At 42.8% G+C, this 19,851-nt stretch overlaps 1 protein-coding gene across 12 annotated transcripts in view; it reads left to right on the top strand.

Moving 5' to 3' along the window:
* Positions 1-19,851, top strand: part of LOC124953301 (CUGBP Elav-like family member 4) — a 518,014-nt gene that overhangs the window by 100,811 nt on the left and 397,352 nt on the right. The window contains exon 1 of one of the 12 annotated variants that reach the window (XM_047504500.1): positions 320-2,091. The exons of 10 other annotated variants lie outside the window; for them this stretch is intronic. In XM_047504500.1, the coding sequence (XP_047360456.1) occupies positions 2,035-2,091 (57 nt within the window). In that variant the 5' untranslated portion in view covers positions 320-2,034. Of the gene's footprint in view, positions 1-319; positions 2,092-19,851 lie in introns of those variants that run through there. One more of the 12 variants, XM_047504506.1, reaches the window with a different exon arrangement.

Raw genomic sequence — 19,851 nt, 5'->3', positions numbered from 1 at the left:
AAAACGTAAGTGACGGAAAATAAAGAAATAACATATTGTAGGTAGCCCGAAATAAATAAGTCCTATGTAGAGAAATATGAATCGGTGCTTATTGACAAACTGGGCACTCTCCCCTTAATACAGTCACTTTTTAATGTTATCATTATCAAGCGGTTTTTAAAGGAGTTACCAGAAGAAGGAGAATGAAAAAGAAACTAAGAGGAGTATCGTTTGGAATAGTACAAATTTGCATAAGTCAAGCGATAACTGAATGCATGCAAATACTGAAGTGGGGCTTAAGGGGGGGGTGGGGGATGTAAAGAAACAGAAAAATTGGTTACAGCCAACGTGAAAAGAAAATAATGTGTCGTTGGTGCGGTCTACTCGAACCGGGCATTCTTTGCAAACCGCTCTAACGAAGTTTTTCTAAGGTTCTGCGCGCATGCACCTATCCTATTTCACCCCTCGTCGAATCCGATGAAATTTAAGCGATACTCGGAAACGTTCCGATCTACTTTATCGTCGTTCGTCTTAACTCGACTGGACACACGTAAATAGTAAAAGAAAAAGAGAGAAAAAGAAATTGGAAGGAATGGAAACGTACGTAAGTTCACCAAGCAACCGCTTATCGCTGAGCTTTTCAACGTCGATGGCGTCGTTCCATATAGGAGTTAACGACGACGGTTCGTTAAAGATAACGTCTACGGAAACTTATAATAGACGGTATAATATTAAGAAGAAGAAGCGGCCGCGATAGTGTCGTGAAACAATTACGAGAAAGTTTCGTCGTGTGTTTTCCTCTGCTTCGTCGACGAGTAGGAAGAGGAAGAGGTATGGAACGGTTGGAGAAAAGAGAAGCGAAAAGAGATGGAGGAGAGAGAGGATAGTCGTATTCGCGCAAGGCGAAGATACGAAGGAAGAAGAATAAGAAGAGAAGATGGAGGAGTCTAAAGGAGGGATGGAAAAGAGAAATGGGAGGGGACTCTGTGGAACCGAGGAAGAGAAGGGAGTCACTCCCAAGAGGAAGCAAGCCCGAGTGGCGACGCCTCAGTGACCGAGCTTACTCTCTCTTGTGCTTTGGCTCGCAAGCGCGAACCTCGTAGAGCCTCCTTTTTCGTCTACCACCTACCACGCGCGTCTACGCGTGTTCTCCCTCTCTCGTTCTCGTCCCTGCGCACAAAGACCGGCGCCTACTACAACCCTCGTGGTGGGCGCCTCGTGGACCATCGCTTTTGCCTTCTACGATACGGCCCTGAGAATAAGCCAGTCGCAGTTATACGCGCGCCCTTCCGTACCGTTCTTTGTCCCCATTCTTTCTTTTTCCCTTGCCGAGTTGCTACGTTTCAAGAAGCTGCTTTCGCGACCGTGTCGCTCGCGTGCCTTACCACCGAAAGAAAAAAAAAGGAAAAAAAAAAAAAAAAAGAAAACGACTGCGAAACGACTTTCTTTTAATCCTCTCTTTTTCATCCTTCTCCTAACTTTGCTACTATTCACACGTGCGCGAGTTCGCTTTCGATGATGACATAAGTCTTTCTCGGCCTTGCGAAATAACGATGGTGTATTTCTGGCGATCGAGCGGACACGTGCTCTTACTTGTGCGTTCCATCTAGCCGGATGTTTCGAAGCTCTTTTCGCAAAACCAGTTGCATCGTCACGAGTGTTTTGTTTACGCGCTTTCGTAAGAAAAAGGGTGGGGAGAGAGAGAGAGAGAGAGAGAGAGAGAGAGAGAGAGAGAGAGAGAGAGCGAGCAGCGTAAGTGTGTGTGCCTTTCGTGTGATTCTGCGCAGTGTCGAATTGTAAGCCGGTCAGAAATTATAAGCTAAGCACGTTCTCGATTCCGAGTCGTTCTTAGTTTCGAAAGGGAAAGGATAAAGGATTAACAGTGTTCCTTCTTGCCGATTTTGCAAAAGTTTCAAAAGTTTTTTGGTGTTCCATTACGATTTCAAACGTGAAAAAGTGTGGTCGTTGCCGAGTGAAGGAATAGCAATCCGTTCGACGAATTAATCGATCGACGGATCATCCAGAATAAGTTTTTTCGTTCTCAGAAGAAGCAAGATGGTCGACTTCATCAGCTATCCGGAGATTTCTTATCTCTACGATGAACTTCTCATGGTATGACAAAATTTTCGTCGACGTCAATTACCAAAAGAGCGAGAAAAATTTGCTTTGATATTTTACCACGATTCGTCTTGCCTTTGTTTAAGTTTCGCTACTAATTGAAATATCACTAAATTGATCTTGTATCATCGACCGCTAATTATTCAAATTGTCGCTTGTAACAGCTGCAAGTCGTTACCTTTATGGCTCATTCGGAGGCTATTAATCGTATGAGAGCCGGAGGGTGCTCTCGTAATACGAAACTATTGAAGATGTGTGTGTGTATGTTTCTATATATATATATATACATATATATATATATATATATATATTTGCAACTTTACTAAATACTATCGTGACATATCGATTATTACAATCCCTTGTACCAATTTCTCGATGCTTGCTTCCAAAATGCCAACGCGTTAAATTTTCAAATAATAATGTAATTATTTTATCAATGTATACACGTTAAACCAAGATCTCTCGCGAGAAAGATACAGTTCCAAGACTCAATGCAAAAAGTCTTTCGACTTTGGTGAACTATTGCGATACATTAAAGGCACCACGTGTTTTGTTCGATCTTCACACCTTTCTTTGTACCGATGGACTATCGTGACCAAATGGAGCCCCATTCCGATCCTTCCACGCGTCCATTCCCATCGTTTTTCAAGCTAGCTCTTTTCGAGGATCGTTGGAAAGAAATCTCTTCGACGGGTGAAATTTGAGATAGAAAGGGTAGTCGGAGAGAAAAGAAGAGAGCAATAGAGAAGGAGTTTTACCGAGCCGTACGAGAGCCGAAGGCTTCTTCGTCTATTTATCATTGCCCTTCGCGGACTTTACTTTCTTCTTTCTCCCACGACTACGAGTAGAATGACAAGAGTAAAACGACGGCGATGGTAGGGTTTGGAAGAAGACTGGCGTGGCCTTAATGTTCGTCGGTAATTAATCGTTCGTACGATGGGGGCGCAAAAGATTCACCTAGGCCTCTTTTCGCGTTTCTTTCTATCTTTCTCTCACTCAAGCTGGCACCTCGAGAGGCTAGAAGGTCGAAGGGAAGAGAGAGGAATAGCGGAAAGGGACCGGGCTAACGGAGGGCTCGCCCTCACCACGACGTGGAACTACTTTACGGGAATATCACTTTGATCCGACGCTTAATGAACGATGGACCGCGCTCGGTAAGAGTACCCAGACTGAATTTAATTAGGGCTCTTAACTTGCCGGGTCGAGAGCATGACGGGATGCCGTAGATAGAAAGAGGGCACCAGTCGGCGTGCCCAGTAGTGCCGGCGCGCGCGCGCGCGCATGCATGTGAGGGTGAAGAATGAGCGTGTGAGGGTGAAGAAGAGCGAGGAAGAAAGATAGGAAGGGGTTGCAGAACGATGGCGAAAGAGACGGAGATAAATAGAGGCAGGGCGAACGGTAAAAGCTCGGATGAAACTCGAGCGGGGGACGAAAGGAGTCGCAGGGGGTGCGTACGGTCGAAAGGGAAGGGTCTACCCTTTGAGGGTACGACTCCTGCAACCGTCACGCTCCTTTTGCTACTGCTACTAGCGATGACGACGACTCCGGGGATGACCCGATTGTCATGCAAATCACGATACGAGGCAGTCGTTATCGAGTCCATGACTTCGTTCGATTTGTGGATGTCGTTGGGAAAAGAAGAAAGCGAGGAGAGAGTGAATGGAACGATTGGTAACGATGATGATGGAACGCTTGCTAATTAGAAAGCATCGAGTGTGTTGTTTTCTTTTCCTTTTTTTTTTCGCATTATCTTCTTACTTTGTCCTCTTCTTTTTTGTGCGTTAAGTCCCTCTCTCTCTCTCTCTCTCTCTCTCTCTCTCTCTCTCTCTCTCAATTTTTTTTGCTCAAACATGACAAAGTTAAATCTCTTTTTACCAATGTTTAAAAGATACATATATTCACGATCGCCAGACCGATTATTTGTATTTTTGTCAAATATAAAATGACGAAATGTAAAAATTTGCAAAAGTAACAAACATGATGCTTGCGTGTATTTCACGGTTGAACGCGTCTCCTTTACGATTCCATCTCTCATGCCGTTCGCGATTTCTGATAGTACCATCTCGCCGCTCAGAATTCTGACTCGTGCAAAGAAGTAAGAACGATCGAGAAACGGAAATTGAATGCGCCCATCCGGCGGAAAAATAATGCTCCACTTTTCCAAGTTCGATCTCCGCGGAGCTCGTTCGTCTCGAGCTGTCTCCCCTACGCAACGATCTTCGACTACCCTTCGCCATGAGTTCTTACTACTCGACCTTTTTCCTTTTGGAATAACCAAGAGATCGTTTCGTGTGTGTCTTTTTCTGTGTAGGTGTATATAATCCGGGTATACACCGACGATACGGTCACGTGATTTTTTTTTCTTTTTGCTTCACTCAGCTTTACGTGGAAATTGGAAAAATTTTATCTGACCCACCGTGCTCGTGAAAGACATTGAGATGCGGAAAATAGGAATTGCGCGAAGGAAACTCTTTCTTGTGAGTCAGGAAACAGAGCTACGCCCCTCGTGACCAGTACGGGGCCAAAACTTATTTTCACGGTGCATCGTTGAGAACCGAGAATCGCTCGGTGGCTACTGAAATGTTCTTACGAAAGAAGTGAATTGCTCTGAGACGGAAGAGCTGAGAGAGAGAGAGAGAGAGAGAGAGAGAGGAGAGAGAGAGAGAGAAAAAGTCGAATGGAAGATGGAAAAATGAAAATGAATGAAAATGAAAATGAAAATGAAAACGTACTTCTATCTCTTCACAGATGAAAGAGAAGAGTTCATTGAAATTCGAATCGTTGGGAACGTATAGGATTGATAAAAAATTTCGTGAGATTCGATGTGAAGCGCTTAATGCATTTCAAATGCGAAGGTACATAAGTACGCGACTGGAATCGAGCTGTTTTGAAGTATCACTAAGAATAAAATCGAGTCAGATGCGGGCGCATCTTAGCTGCCATTAAATGTTATCAATGCCAGACGGCTTCGCTTTAGATACTTCGTGAGGTACGTCTGAACCGTAAGAGTCATGGTCGACAGTTTCTCTAAAATGTTTCACTTAAGTTTAATCTTTGCGCGTTCACTCGCACGTGTTATTTTTTTCCTTTAACGCAAAAAGTTATTTATGAGAAAAGGAGATTAATTCGTCTTCGTTTAAACATAAGACTTTAATATGCGAAAACTTAGTAGCCCAATACGAATTCCGTATTTTGAAGAAGCGATAGTGGAAGAGGAGGAAAGTAAATAGTGGAAAAATATTCAGCTCCGGGACTTTTTAGTTTTATCAGCGATAGGTCGAGCGCGCTAGGCTTCTATACGGGAGAAGGTAGGGCTCGGAAAGGGCGGAAAAGGCGTCCTTCCTCATGCGTTTAGGTATTGTTGGCGGTATCTCAGGCAAGCAGTAGCCAGGCTTTGTGTTTCTGCCCCAGTTTCCGTGCAGGCCAGACACACGGGTTTGGGAAGTACATAGCACCGTCGTCGGCAGGGTTCTCGGGGTGCGGTGGAGAAAGGGTCGAAGTGTCGGAGGCGAGGCGAAGGGCTGGCATTTGCGATAAAACATTCACACGGTTTCTGGCTACCTTCGTCGTTGGACCTGAACGTGCACGAACTGTTTTACGCGTGGACGTTACTTATATATGTCTGTACATATTCCATATATCTATACACGTATCTATATAAATATACATATCATAGTAGCTTGGCTTAAAAATATCCTCTATTCGTAACAGTAGAGTACACGGCAGTGCTGGGGTGGTATTCGGCTTCCAGCATACTCTCTTTCTCTCTCTCTCTCTCTCTCTCTCTCTCTCTCTCTCTCTCTCTCTCTCTCTCTCTCTCTCTCTCTCTCTCTCTCTCTCTCTCTCTCTCTCTCTCTCATACGGCCTGAAATTTTCCGCCGGCTCGCTGCGGACCGGCACGATCATGCAGCAGTTTTATGCTTTACGAGATTTTCCCAGCGTCCGTGTTGCGCGTTTCACTTCCAACGACTGGTCGGATCGATCGATTTCGTCCCTCTCTCTCTCTCTCTCTTCCCTCTTCTCTCTTATCCCTCACCCCTTCTACAGCTTCCAATACGTTTCGCGTACGACGTCCGCGATATTCCCTGAATTATATCGGCCGCAACAACGATTGAAACTATACGATGTCGTTATTTTTAAACGCGTCAGAGAAGGACAGAGTGTTTTACACACACACACACACACACACACACATACAGTGAGAGAGAGAGAGAGAGAGTACTTGCGCGCGCGGCCATGCTTCTGTTTTCTCTTCTACGTTTCTTCTCGTACGTCGTAACGCTCTCGTGGACTGTTCCTTTCTTAAGATCCGAGGAATTAAACATGAGACAGCTACAAGAAGCTTTCCAACTACCAAAAATTATACCCCAGCGGATATTGAAGCAACGGGTAGGAAAAGAATAGAGGGCGAAAAAGGAGGTGGAAGAAGAAGAAGAACACTTGGACCGAGCGAATCCGAACAGTCTGGAATTGCAGGTTGCTCCTCCCGAGCGTCTTTTGCCCGGTAGCCTTTCAAAGTTCGCTCATTTATGTCTAGGCGGTGCAGAAGCATGCTCCGTGTCGCTCGTTTTAGAGGCGAAATCTCCGTGGAGAATTTTCTTTCGTCGCATTCGCCAACATTAGCGGCGTCGTTCGTACTAACGTACCAGAAGGGAAAGCAAGCACGAAAGAAATGAAGAAAGATAAAGATAGAAGAAGGTAAAAGAAAGAAAGGGGTGAGAACCCTTATGATATCTTTTCGTCCGGAACGAAGGACAAAAGTTTGCAACTCGATTCCGAGAAAGGGTCAGGCGAAGGGCATAATTTCAGTAGAGAGGCTATGACGAGTCAGCCAAGTTGGCCACCTTCACAAGACACTCTCAAAGACTCTTCCGCTAATTTGATGATCCTCCAAAGGCCCAGCTCGCAATCTGCCGCTCTCTCTAGTAGACGTGGACGTAGCCGATCTCGCTCAGACTCTGTCCCGGAGGAGCTAACCGTTGAGCCTCTTCACTTTCTCCTCTTACTCCTGCTCCATCCCCATCCTCATCCCCGTTATTTCTTCCTTTTCCCTTACTTCGTCTTCTTCTTCTTCTTCTTCTTCCTCCTCATCTTCCAGTACTGCCTCTCTACCCTTCTCTTGCATCGAGTTAAAAGGGCAGCGCATGCTAAGGCACTCGAGCAGATACGAAAATTACGCGCACCTTCAGAAATCTATCTTCCCTTCCCGTCATATACCGTGCCTCATAAATCATCTCTCCCTCTCTCTCTCTCTCTCTCTCTCTCTCTCTCTCTCTCTCTCTCTCTCTCTCTCTCTCTCTCTCTCTCTCTCTCTCCCTTATTAAGTCGATCGATTTATTCCATATGGAAGCTACTGTACTTGGGGGAATACTTGATTCAAGATGTTTAAAAATATGCTATCGTTCTTTTCTTTCTTGAAATATTCTTCTGAGATTTCTTAATTAATAAATGAAAAGAACATAAACGAAAAAAAAAAATAAATAAATAAATAAATAAAACGAATAAAACGATACTCGTATACCTCGTTGGAAACCTATTCCGAACTATAGGATTTTTCCAGCGTACGGAGCTTGAAGTTCCATTGGTTTCAGATCGCCATCTATTAGGATTAGCGGGTTGAAAAATGTGCAGCCACGTCCGTTTTCTCCTTAGATTACGTGCTAAGTTCGAAGAGGATTGCTCCGTACAAGAGCCGATGTAGGAAAGTTATCCACTTTGAGAATCGTGCAGATCGCATCCCCTCCCTCACTTTCATTCTCTCTTTCTCTTCGCTTTCGCTGGCGCACGTATCGGGTGTCTTGCGCGAACTGCTTAATTCTGCGAGCAATTCGTTGAGGTCTCGTACCACAGAGATTACCGGAGGTCTGATGAGTTTCTGGAGTAGAGTCCCAATGCAAGCTCTATCGGGTAGGAAAGCTTCGGAACGTAGAGAGAGGTTGGCGGTGCGAGGAGAGAAAGGCCGAGGAAGAGGACGAGAATGAGCGAGGTAGGGCAAAGAGGTAGGATGCACAGGGAGGGCGGGGAGGGCCGTTGGAAGAGGAGCTGGGTCAGCGTCACCGGAGTGTATAATTGGCTTGATTGTCGGGTTCTAATCTGGTTCTCCTTCTGCTTTCTGCCGGAGAAAGGACGTGTCCAGCTTGCTGCTACTGGCATAAAAGGTATCCGGGAAACGTGAGAGTAGCGACCCGCTTTTCTGCTCCTTTTACTTATTTAGAGGTCTGCATTCTACTGAACTTGGCTACCATTTAACGTTTGTCTTGTTTCCCCGTTAAGAAATCTAAGTTGTCGCCTGGAAGGAATTTCATATCGTAGCATTTCAAAGTTTTATTATCGCAATACGTATCTATTCCCATCCTTAACAAAGAGTTAGTTATAACGTGTAAATCCGATCTAATTAATTCGTATTCGGTACGACCCAATGCGCCGGATACCTTTCGAAGGAAAATCCCTACGAGCTTACTGCGAATGTTGTATGTACGCGCTTGTATTGTGATTACTCGTTATCGCGGATGCTTCACCCTCCGTTCGAGCTAATTGAAATTGACGCGCTGGAGAACAGTTTGAAATTATTCTTCGTTACTTGATAGACGTCCACGGTAAAGAGAACTCCAGCGAGGCTGTTTAAAGGGGCAAGGGAGAGGCGACGCGCGATTGCAAGGAAAGGGGCAGAGTGAATTCGTTAGCGAGGATAGGAATTAATTCGCTCCGGATACGTGACTATACCAGTATAGTCGGGTCGATAGAATCTTGATACCCTAATGAACATAGCAAATGTACCACGTGAATAGAGCCTATTATACCGGTGACAGCGGATGGGTCTCAACCCCTCTTTCCGTCTGACTAGTAGTGGTCTCGTACCACTTCCCAACTTTGAAAGTCTTGCATAGACAAGATCCGAGCGAGCTCTATCATGCGGACTAATTGATCGTGCATCAGAAATTATTATCCGCGTGATTTTTCTTTTACATTTACATGCACGTCAGGTCGTTACAATCGTTCGGAATATCGACAATACTCAAATACAAATAAATTACGAAGCTAAAATAAAATTCAGGAAAAATGGATCAATGGAAGTAAAGATTAATAAGCATTTATGTTTTTACAAACTTTCCTATTTCGCGATGCAAAGTCCATTTCGAGTCCAAGTACATCTTCCTATGGTGTATCTCCTACAGATATTCCATTAACGTTTAAGAACGGAGAAGAGCGAAGCGAAGGTAAGGAATTCGTATCGACGAGAAAGATAAATAGCGGGAAGAGATATGCCCGCGGGTCTGTTTTCATCGATCGAGAGATATACCGTATAACCACTTCTCTTCCCCCCCCCCCTCCTCCTCCTCCCCCACTCTCCTTCTCTTTCGGTCTCTATAGCGTTAGGCGAAAATGGGGAAAGTGGCGAGAGGGTAGCAAAGTTAAAACGAGTACCGGCGGAGAGGAGAGCAGATATTTTCAAAGACGACTCGGAAATTGCCTGTCCAATTGAATCGCAAACAATATGAAAATTTGTTCGAGAGTTTTGATTATACAAAGGAGGCAACGGTAGATGCCGGCTCGGTGATAGAGTGGGAAGGATAGAAAGAGAGAGAGAGAGAGGGAGAGAGAGCGAGAGGGGTGGAGAGAGAGAACGATGCGGCAGAGTCGGAAGCTGGAGGATACGGACACGGTCGAAAGTGGAAAGAGAGAAGGATATTCTTAGCGGCGCTCGGAAACAATGGGCCACCATCAGACTTGCAAAGCGGATCGCGTTTTTACTTTCAAATTAAATTATTTTCTCCGTTTCGTGTACGATTAATGCTCTTCAAGCTCCAAGCACTTTTAATCGGCCCGTTCGTTCGCCCAATGCTTTTCCCTCTTTCCCTCAACGGATTTTCTGCCTTGTCATATCTGCGGAAAGTGGAGCAACCTTGACGAAAGTTCGAATGGTCATTAGATCGTTCTACTTTTAGCCTTCTCGCTTTTTCGGTATTCTTGTAAGAGCGCCGGTGAAATAACGTTGGGTTGTGATAATTAACAAAAGGTATTAATTACACTCACGGTGGAAACATTTATTGAACGTTACCGAGCTCCCTTTGTTAAAATAATAATCGTTGAACGAACAAATAGGATGTGGCTTTGCCTTGGGTGTATGTTTTCGTTGCAGCTAGCGCTAATGCAGAGCGTTAATAAATTGTGCTTTGAATTATCGTTTGTACCTAATAAATTATAATAAATTACGGGAGTGTACATATCCAATTGTATCTCGATCACCGATGACACGTATTTATTTGTGTTTACGATACGCAGTCTCATTACGTCGAGCGATCCTAATAAAATATCCTTTGGTTTAAATTTTACTGCATTGTGAGCATTGCTCTCGCAAGTTCGATTTCTTGCAAAGATGGTTTTAATATAAAAATACAATTCGAACAACCGTTCACGGAAGCACTATTATTCGGATAAATTTATCACGTTTTTCGTAGCATCAAACCGTGAAATTATATGTGCATTACCACGACCGAATTTTGTTCTCTTCTTTTTCTCAATCCCGCTTTCTCCTGAACTTTTACATAGTCAAATATAAATGTGGTCGAAAAGAGATCGAGAGAATCATGGGTGAATGTGAAAGAGAGAGAAAGAAGCACGGCTTTTAGCGGAAATATCCATAAAACGACACGTTACCGCAAAACTTGGGGATAGAATGGCGTAAAGTCGATTATGCGTTCAAAAGGCGAGACTGACGCAACGAAGATCGTGATACGGCTGGTGTAATACAATTCATGGATGGGTTTGCTGTGTATGCATGTTTGTATATATGTATGCGCGATTGCTGCATTATTATAGTATATCGAGGACGGTATATGAAATGTAAAAGGACCCTCGCGAAGCATTACCTACGTTGCACATAGAATGTGGAATAGAAAAAGAGAAGGAAAGATAGAGAGAACTGGGTCTCGCATATTTGGAGAATTGTCCCTTATCTCTCACGGCGCGTAACCACGAATTCGTTACCCCATGAATTTCAATCGAATCTCCTCTCTCTCTCTCTCTCTCTCTCTCTCTCTCTCTCTCTCTCTTTCTCTCTCTCTTTCTCTCTTTTCTGTCGTCTTCGTTTCTACATCGTAGCACCATCCTGCCAGTGGTGGTATTAACGCAGCACACCTATTGATGCCGGCTGTTACGGGTACCGCGCGTCCTCGTAGTTTGACTTTAAATTCCACCGTCGCAATCGCGAACGATCGACTAGGCGAGGAGAGAACGTGGTGCCTTTGTTACGCAGATCAGCTCGGAAATGAGAAACGTCTGAAAGAACTGCTCTCGTAGCAGTTTTCAGCATTGGTTGTTAAAAAGATAACACAGAAAAAAGACGTCTCTCTCTCTCTCTCTCTCTGCTCTATGCATAAGCTTTATGTATTATTGAGAGAGAGACTTATACGCCACTTTGAATGATATTGTTCTCATGAATTCTGATTTACGAAGGAATTATATATAGGATTCTAGGAGTTTAAATGAAAATTAAAAAATGTTCATCTCGGCAAGGAAGAATAAAATCGTAGTGTCGTCCGACGAAACGGGTTGGATTGAAAATTCGGACAGTTTGTAACTTTGGGTAGAAAAAAGAGAGATCGTTGGACAGAAGCATTAAAGCGTGTTGATTTTTGCGTACACAGTGAGCATCGAAGCTGGGCGAGCCGGTCCGCAACGGGACGCGTGTACTGGTTCAAACACGCTCGCTCATTCTCTCGCTACGCTCGGTTGCCTAACGCGCATGTAGACGCGCCTTCCGTGCTGTAAATGCTCAAACGGAGAGAATCCGCAGTAATACTCGTATGCGATGGAGGAAGAGAGAAAAAGCGAGAGAGAAGCGAAACGTCAGAGTCGAGAAAAAAAGAAAAACGGTATAATGTGCGCGGTATACCGCGGCACTTCCGAATTACTCTGGCAAAATCTCCCCGCGTATTTGCATTCCCCCGCAGCGAGCACAGACAGAAATTAATTGCGTACTTGCACGAGTAACAATGAAACGCCGGCGTTGCCCAACGTGCGCCGGTTTAAACTTCTCTCTCTCTCTCTCACTCCCTCTTCTCTCTTTCTCTCGCCTGCTGTAGCTCTCCACCTCGACTGGTCGGGCTCCGGAAATCAAAGACACTTTCGGCTGGTCGCTCTTCGTTGCTCGCTGCACCAAAATTTCATTCTGACCAGTTTATTTAACTCTCGAAATCACCACAGCAAGCCTCTGCTGATTTGCCCCTACGTTTATTTGCGTTTCTTTTCGCTGAAGAAGCAAAAAAAAAAAAAAAAGAAAGATCATGTGAAATTCGATGACTGTAAATTCTGCCTCACGGTTTTTTTTTCTTTTCTTTTCTTTGTTTTTTTTTCTTTTTTTCTTTCTTTTTTCTTTCTTTTTTCTTTTTTCTTTTTTCTTTTTTTTTTTCTTTTTTTTTTTTTTATAACGATTCAAGCAGTTCTGTAGAGTACGAGTTTTATCGGATAATTTTCTATTAATAATTTTGTTCTCATGTTGTAAAAGCGTTTATCGTCGTTGCGCTTTTTTACGTTCTCACGATCGCCCTAACATTTGTGTTTTCATAACGAGTTTACGCAACATTTTTTCTTCTAGGTCATTAACATCTTTCTCTCGGCGCACGATAATTACGGCAAGCGGCAGAGCGGTGTAAACATTCAAAACCGCAAACGATAACGTGATTTTTCGTAAAAACGTTTGATAGCCCCCCGCCCCCCCCCCCCCCCCCCCCCTATTTACCTCTTCTTTCTAGCCTTCTGGCGTAGCATCGGAGCGTTGAAAACTATGCGTAAAGTAGGTCAGCTCGATTTAATGTTGAAAGCTAACACTTTCCACTTTTCCCTTACGCGAGAACTTAGCTTGTACAGGCATTTGCCATCAAAACCGAAGCACAGCACCCGTCACCATCCTCTCGTTCTCGCGTAAAAAGGAGAATACAAAAAATGAAATTTGCATGTTAATCAGGCTCGTCCTAATTGCGGCAAAAATGTGTAACGCGATATTGCCTTCCATGGAGCGGAGGCTGCGCAAGAGAAAGTGGACTCAAAGAAATGAAAAACTATGAAAAAGTGAAATTCATTTAAGACACATACATTTGCTTACGGGAAATTTTATAGTCGCTCGTTCTAATGCGACACTCGAATTGTAAAGGAAGTAAAGTTGTTAGAGATAGAAAATAAAAAATAACGTTAGATAGGAACATAAAACTGTTTATCGCTAATTAAATACTTAATCTAGTTAAATACTTCTTAACATTTTACTCTTGAAATCTCTTACCTTCCTCTTCTCATTCTCTCCATTATTTCCTTACGCTCTTATCTCTTCCTCGATGTCTACTCTCTCCTTATATTTCCCATTCTACCAAACTAATTTTCATAATTCCGTCAATTAATTTTACCAAGAGATTTTTCCAACAATGGTTCTCGAGATCCGACTCTACGGTAGCTAGCCATTGAATTTCCCATTTTTATCTCGACCATTCATACGTTCGTCCAAGCATAAAGAGATTCGCCGAGGTAGATTATTCGTAGGAGCTTTGAAACGAAGAGTACGCGCGCTGCACGTGTACTCTCCAGACCAGGAGTTTATCGCGAGATCGTGAGTCTGCGCGTATACCGTCTTTTTACACGCAAATTTAGAACACATCAGGAAAAACGAAGAGAAAATTCCAACCATAATATTTCATATCTAGATCGATGTATGATAAAGCATTAAGGGTTGAAAATCGGTGCTGGGATAAATGACAAATCGTATTAACAGTGTTATTTGTTTAATCGTTAATGTGCCAGAGCGAGGAAAATGACAACGACGTATTGCGAAATAGTTTCTCAGAACTCGCGACGTCGACACATTCTAAGACCGCAACTTCCTGCAAAGTTTTCGTTCTTTGCTAATTACGTATCCTGACGGTAGAGAAGCTCTGCCATGGCTAACAGTGGTAGAGGGAAGAGAAAGGCCAAAATCAAGGGTGGGACGATTATATAATTGAGTCAGTCATGGTGGGGTGGTTGGTAATCACTTTTACGCCGGGGATCAGTTTGATGAAGAGAGTGTCTCATATTTCATTTCCATACGATGCTTAAGAGAAGTTCGAATGACGTCATTTGGGTTATACCTTCTCCCTTGGTGCCTTATTAGTAGTAGTAGTAGTAGTAGTAGCAGTAGTAGTAGTAGTAGTAGTAGCTCTGATCGTCTGGTCTTAGCATTATTTCGCGTATCGTAAAAATATATCGTTGCTATTGCCTTTAATTCGTTCGCCATCATTCAATTTATATTGGAATAACATGCTTTATACCAACCAATTCGATTCGATTAACGAATTTGAGCTATTTGTGTGTGTGTGTGTGTGTGTGTGTGTGTGTTATTATGGTCGTAACAAATTAACTCCTTTAATACTAACAGAAAGTAGATTTTTATCCTAAGGAAAAAGAACGTAGCACTAAACGTAACTAAATTCATCGAATTTCTTCGTGTTGTTTTTCTTGCGTCTTGGTAGCTTTTATCGCTTTGAATGGTCGACGTCTTAATGGAAGATAGTACACTAATGATCGTATTCCCTTTTCTTTCAGTTTTCACGTCATTCTGCCTGTTTTTTTGATCATAGTCACACATATAAGACCGCCGTCCCCTTCGTTGACTTGTTTCGGATAATTAAATTCAGGACCAACATCTCCAACCAATGAGATGTCGGAGTCTAATAAATTAAACGTTCCATCGAGATAGGGTAGGCTTAATCCTAGATAGAATCCTGATGCCAAAAAAAAAAAAAAAAAAAAAAAAAAAAATTAAGGGATTCGAAGATACATGCGAAAGTAATGAGATGTCGCACGTTTCCTTTGTCAGAATGTTTTTTTATTTCTCCCTCTTTTTTCGGTGAATCTTTCAATTTTGCTAGAGCCTTGAGTTTCTATTTGAAAGTTAATTAAATTGATTTTATTTGTAAAAATGTTCGTTAGGTGAGACGTGTTTTGGTCAGTTATTATTAAAAAGACATCGAGAATATATCCGTAGAACGATACTCTTCTGTTAACGTCACAACGGTCGTAGAAAAAAGAAACATGCTCCGATATACCGTAGACACGCGAGAGTTTCGTGCTCGTAATAAAGCGTTGACGTTACGCGCGAACGGTTCGCTATCCATCCGACGCGACGAGGCCACGTTTTGTTAATTAAAAGATAATTTTTTGTTGTTCCGTTCTGAAAGGCACCCGTCTGACTTTCGAGTGAACGATACGGAGATAGGAATAATTGGTACTCGACGTGTGACGCCCGCCGTTCAATATTATTTCAATGCCGAAGGTGTGAAACGTCGCGAGTCTGTAGTCTATAGTAAATAAAGAGAGCGCGGGGTGTTGCGAGGAAGGTAGGCTGAGATGAGTCACCGTACCCATACACGTGCAACACTTATTCTCTATTTACAGTATTCATACTAGCAGCCTGTATTTACTACAGCGATGGAGCTGCAAGGCGAGCCTGTGACGAAGGCATATTTAATTCACGCGACCCACGTTCTTGGTATTGTACGTTTGTACGTGCGTATTACATCCCTTGCATACCTATACGCGTATATATCTATATCAGCTGCGTGAGGACGCGTGAGTTCGTGCGTGTATGCATGCTTCTAGCCACTCCGCGGAAACAAATTCAGCAGTAAACACGTCTGGATCCATGCCAACTATATTTTTTTTCGGGAACGTTATCGTACCTCAGCTTATTCAGCCAACCTCAATTTTCAGAACACGATTAATGTCTTTCTCCGTGCATTGTTTTCGCGATAAACAACAGCCTCGCTCGTTTCCGAAAACCTTTGGCATGGCTGAATCCCATGTCGAACGCTATATTCCTTATCTCTTAGAACGAACTCGAAGTTTAAACTTCTACTTTCATCGTGCACTTTTGAAGTAACCTTTCGGAAAGAATCTTGAAGAACAAAGAGAGGATTCTTTTCAAGAAAATAATCGAAAGAACGATGAGAGTAGCAGGGATCCTAATCCTTTCCTCCTAGGAAAGGTTTCTATTCTACTAAGATTTCGAAATGGGTCCTCTATTTTCTCTTTCCGTCGTAGTAACGTTCCCTTCTCGTAGAAAAATAATGCGACTTCGTCTTTTGTCGAATATCGATCGATCAGTCCGTAGACGATTGCACGCGAGCGTTCGATTACGAATCCGTCGTAATTCAAAGGTCTGCGATATCTGTCGCCCACGGATATATTTCAACATCGGTTCTCGACCGTGCGGCCTATAATCCCGAAGGATTTGTCGTACACATGTTCGTCCCGCGCAAACTGTCCTCGAAACGTTCGATATCCCCCCACGTATCCACTCTGGGAAGATGAATGTCGCACGTCTGGTTACGACTGCCGGATGATTTCTGGTTGCACCTGAGGCCATTCGTGAACTTCCTAGTCGTCTCGTTATCCTAAGGGACAGTCTGTCGATCGATCGTGTCCACAATCGTTATGACGTACGTCTCGTGAACTTTTCTTGCGCCTGGCGTCCAACTCGAATCTCTTTGCTTTGAATTTTGTGCTCGTGATTCTTTTTCTCTTAGCCTTTAATGTTCCATCGTTCCTCAAATCCGTCGAGTCTTCGCCTTCTTCTTGAATCTTCGTCCTTCAAAGTTCGATTCGAGTCTCTCTTCGGTGATATCCAGCGTCGATATTTGCCTTGACAAAACGGAATCGCCTCAACATGCCAGCGAGTACCCCAGTGGTGGTGCTCTCTGTATTTGAACTATAGTAATTTGAGGCAGGCTAATGAAAGTGCTGCGCAAACAGCGTCGCGACGCCCCGACGTCAAAGCCAAAACCTCTCTCTCTCTCTCTCTCTCTCTCTCTCTCTTTCTCTCTCGGCCTTTCTCCCAGCCGACCCTTTCCACCCCTTTTCTCCGCCCGCCGAAACTTGTCGTTGCTCCAGCCCACCTCTCTCTCTCTCTCTCTCTCTCTCTCTCTCTCTCTCTCTCTCTCTCTCTCTCTCTCTCCTTCTCTCTCTCTGGCATAGCCGCTCACATTCTGTGAGGTGGAACGAAACTCTTTCGCGGTATTGGAGATTTAGGTTCCAATCGACGTATACACGCCGACTTTGGCTTCTCCGCTAGAACGATTCGACGAAATGGGTACAAGAGATGTACGTGTACCTACTACACGTATATGTGTCCGCTGTGTCCACTCGTACCCATGGCTAGAACGACTATAAGCATGGAAGTACGATCTGGCTTGCGTCTGGGTCTAATAAACCTCTGTAGCGGCCGTTCGAAAAACAAGCTTCTTTCTCGATTAGGATTTTCTTCCTTTTTATTCTTTACTCTGTACTATGACACAGCAAGTATTGAGACACGGAAATGGTAGAAGAACAAAACAAAGATATACATTTTTGGATTTCTTTTTGTCGAATCAAAAATGGAAATTGTCAGTACACCAGTGTTAAATCTACGTTTCTTTTTTGATTATATTTTTGATTATATTTTCGATTATATTTTCGACAGCTAAAGCACAGGGAAATGGCCGATATAAATAAACGATAAAAAAAGAATTCATATCGCATTAACGGCAATTAGATACGTTTTAATTTATTATATATATATACATATCTTTGTACGTGTGTGGTGTTCCGAGTTTTTGACGTTGGCGTCATATATGGGAGACACTGACAATCGAAACTTTTCGCGTCTATTTCCCTCTCTCGCTCTCTATCTCTTTTTCTCTTTCGATGGTATCGAGTTGTAGGTTCGAGTTTCGTTAAATAAAAGGAAGGAGAGAGGAGAGCTGGCTCGACTCCTCGTCATAGTAGAGGTTCGCAATTGATGCCGACGACCCATTAAATTTCAGGATCGATACGCGGGCTCCACGCGCTAGATCCGCCTCGATTACACAAGCATCGCGTTTCCTCTATCCCAAACTCACTCTCTTGTCTTCAAGTCTATCCGAATTTCCTGCACGAGGACAAGATGTCTCGGCGTTCCGTCAACCTTCGTTGGGGTTAAGGCATTCTCTCTCTCTCTCTCTCTCTCTCTCTCTCTCTCTCTCCATCCTTATTTCTATCTCTATCTGTATCTCTGATATATCTATTTCAACGAGCTAAGAAATATTTATCCGTCGGGAATTATCTGCGTGATAAAGAAATTTCACTATTGAAAAGAAAGTTTCATTGTGTTGCAAATTGGAAAAGATCGGAGGTTGTTTCCGTTTCGAGACAAGCTAAGGTTCATTCGTGACAAGGGGAAAAAGGAAAAGGGAAGCGAAAAACTAGTTGGGAAAATCCTCGCCGTCGAGCGCATTCGATCCATCGGGAGCCGTTCGATGGCAATAAATAAAATTCGGTAGTCTCTTCCAGGCTTTCGCTATTGTACTCAGGCTCGACTTCGTGTCGTCGCGCGGAGCGCCAGATAATCCGTGGATAGCGTGCTAATGCAAGTTTTGGCATCAACGCAAACACTTTTTTTCATTTTTACCGATATTCTTCGACTTACTATGTCTTATATTGAATTAAGGTATATTCAAAGAAGAGGACCCTCCGTTCGGAGGTACATTTATATTTGTCAGTAATGGGTTTCCATAACTCTTTACGATTTACCTACTTTTTATATAAAACGCACATGTGTTCTAATAAGTCGTATTATATACGATTGAGGAATGTATTTTATCCAATAATTTTCATTATCTTTTTTTTTTATAATCGAATTCCCGTGGTTATTTTCTAAATGTTAATTTCCACTAATGCTAGCTACACCGTTATTTCTTTCTTTTTTCTTTTTCCTTTGCCTCTTTGCAGATGGCACGTTTCTTTTAAACCAATAATTCTGGTGTTTCAAATTTATTGCAATGCTCGTAACGTGACGCAGATTAAATTGGTTGTATTCTACTACACTCTACAGTAGTAGTTTCTGCTTCGCGAAACGTTTCATTTTACTCTCATTCGCCTTATCTTGGAGAAGGACCGAAAATATCTTGGCGAGTTGAAAGAAGAGGAAGTTTCGTTGAAGGAACGCCCGTCCCTCTCAAAAGCCATATGGTTCTCTTAGCTCGGTTGCTAGTGGTAGTACCGATCTCTAGTCTTGCTGCCGCTGACTCCCTTTTGGCTTGTTCGTTCGACGAATATACGAGCCTGGTGATACGCCGCTGACGTAGGCGCTATCTTTTCGTTCTCTTAAAACTACAACTCAATCTTGTGAGAGTATCGTTATTTATGCTTCTTACAGTAGATTCATAATCTGTATTTTTATACTCTTTCTTTCCTTTTTCTATCTTAATTTCATTCTTCTTTTTCTTTTTTTTTTTTTTTTTCTTTTCCCCTTTACTTTTTGCTGTCCTTAAAATCTTGATCAAAGAATTTCTCTTCTTCATTGTGAATTTGTTAAGGCTGTTCGTTACGTTTCGCTTGAAGCGTGTGTGATTTCAGAGTACAGTCAAAAGATGATCTAAAAGCAAAAGCAAAACGCTATCTCCATACGTCTATCGTATCATATATAAGCTTTTCTGGGTTATATCTATCTCACATGTTATCTAACAATCCGGTTAATCTGATAAAGGCAAGATTATACTTCTCTGAAAATAGATTAATCGAAAAATATTTCTTCATTATATAAACTTTATTTTTTTTTTGTTTCTAGTTAAACTTATGGAAATAGCTAAAGTGTACTTAAGCAACTTTTATCACTTCCAATGCAATACAAAATATAAAATATAACATATTGAAGATGTTTATTGAACCGTGAAATATGAGAATGTGATGGCGAATATAAGTAAAGTAGAAAAT

Source organism: Vespa velutina, chromosome 12, assembly GCF_912470025.1.
Source record: "Vespa velutina chromosome 12, iVesVel2.1, whole genome shotgun sequence".
Lineage (NCBI taxonomy): Eukaryota > Metazoa > Arthropoda > Insecta > Hymenoptera > Vespidae > Vespa > Vespa velutina.
Note: the sequence above shows the minus strand (reverse complement) of the source record. Positions and strands in the feature narration are given on the sequence as shown.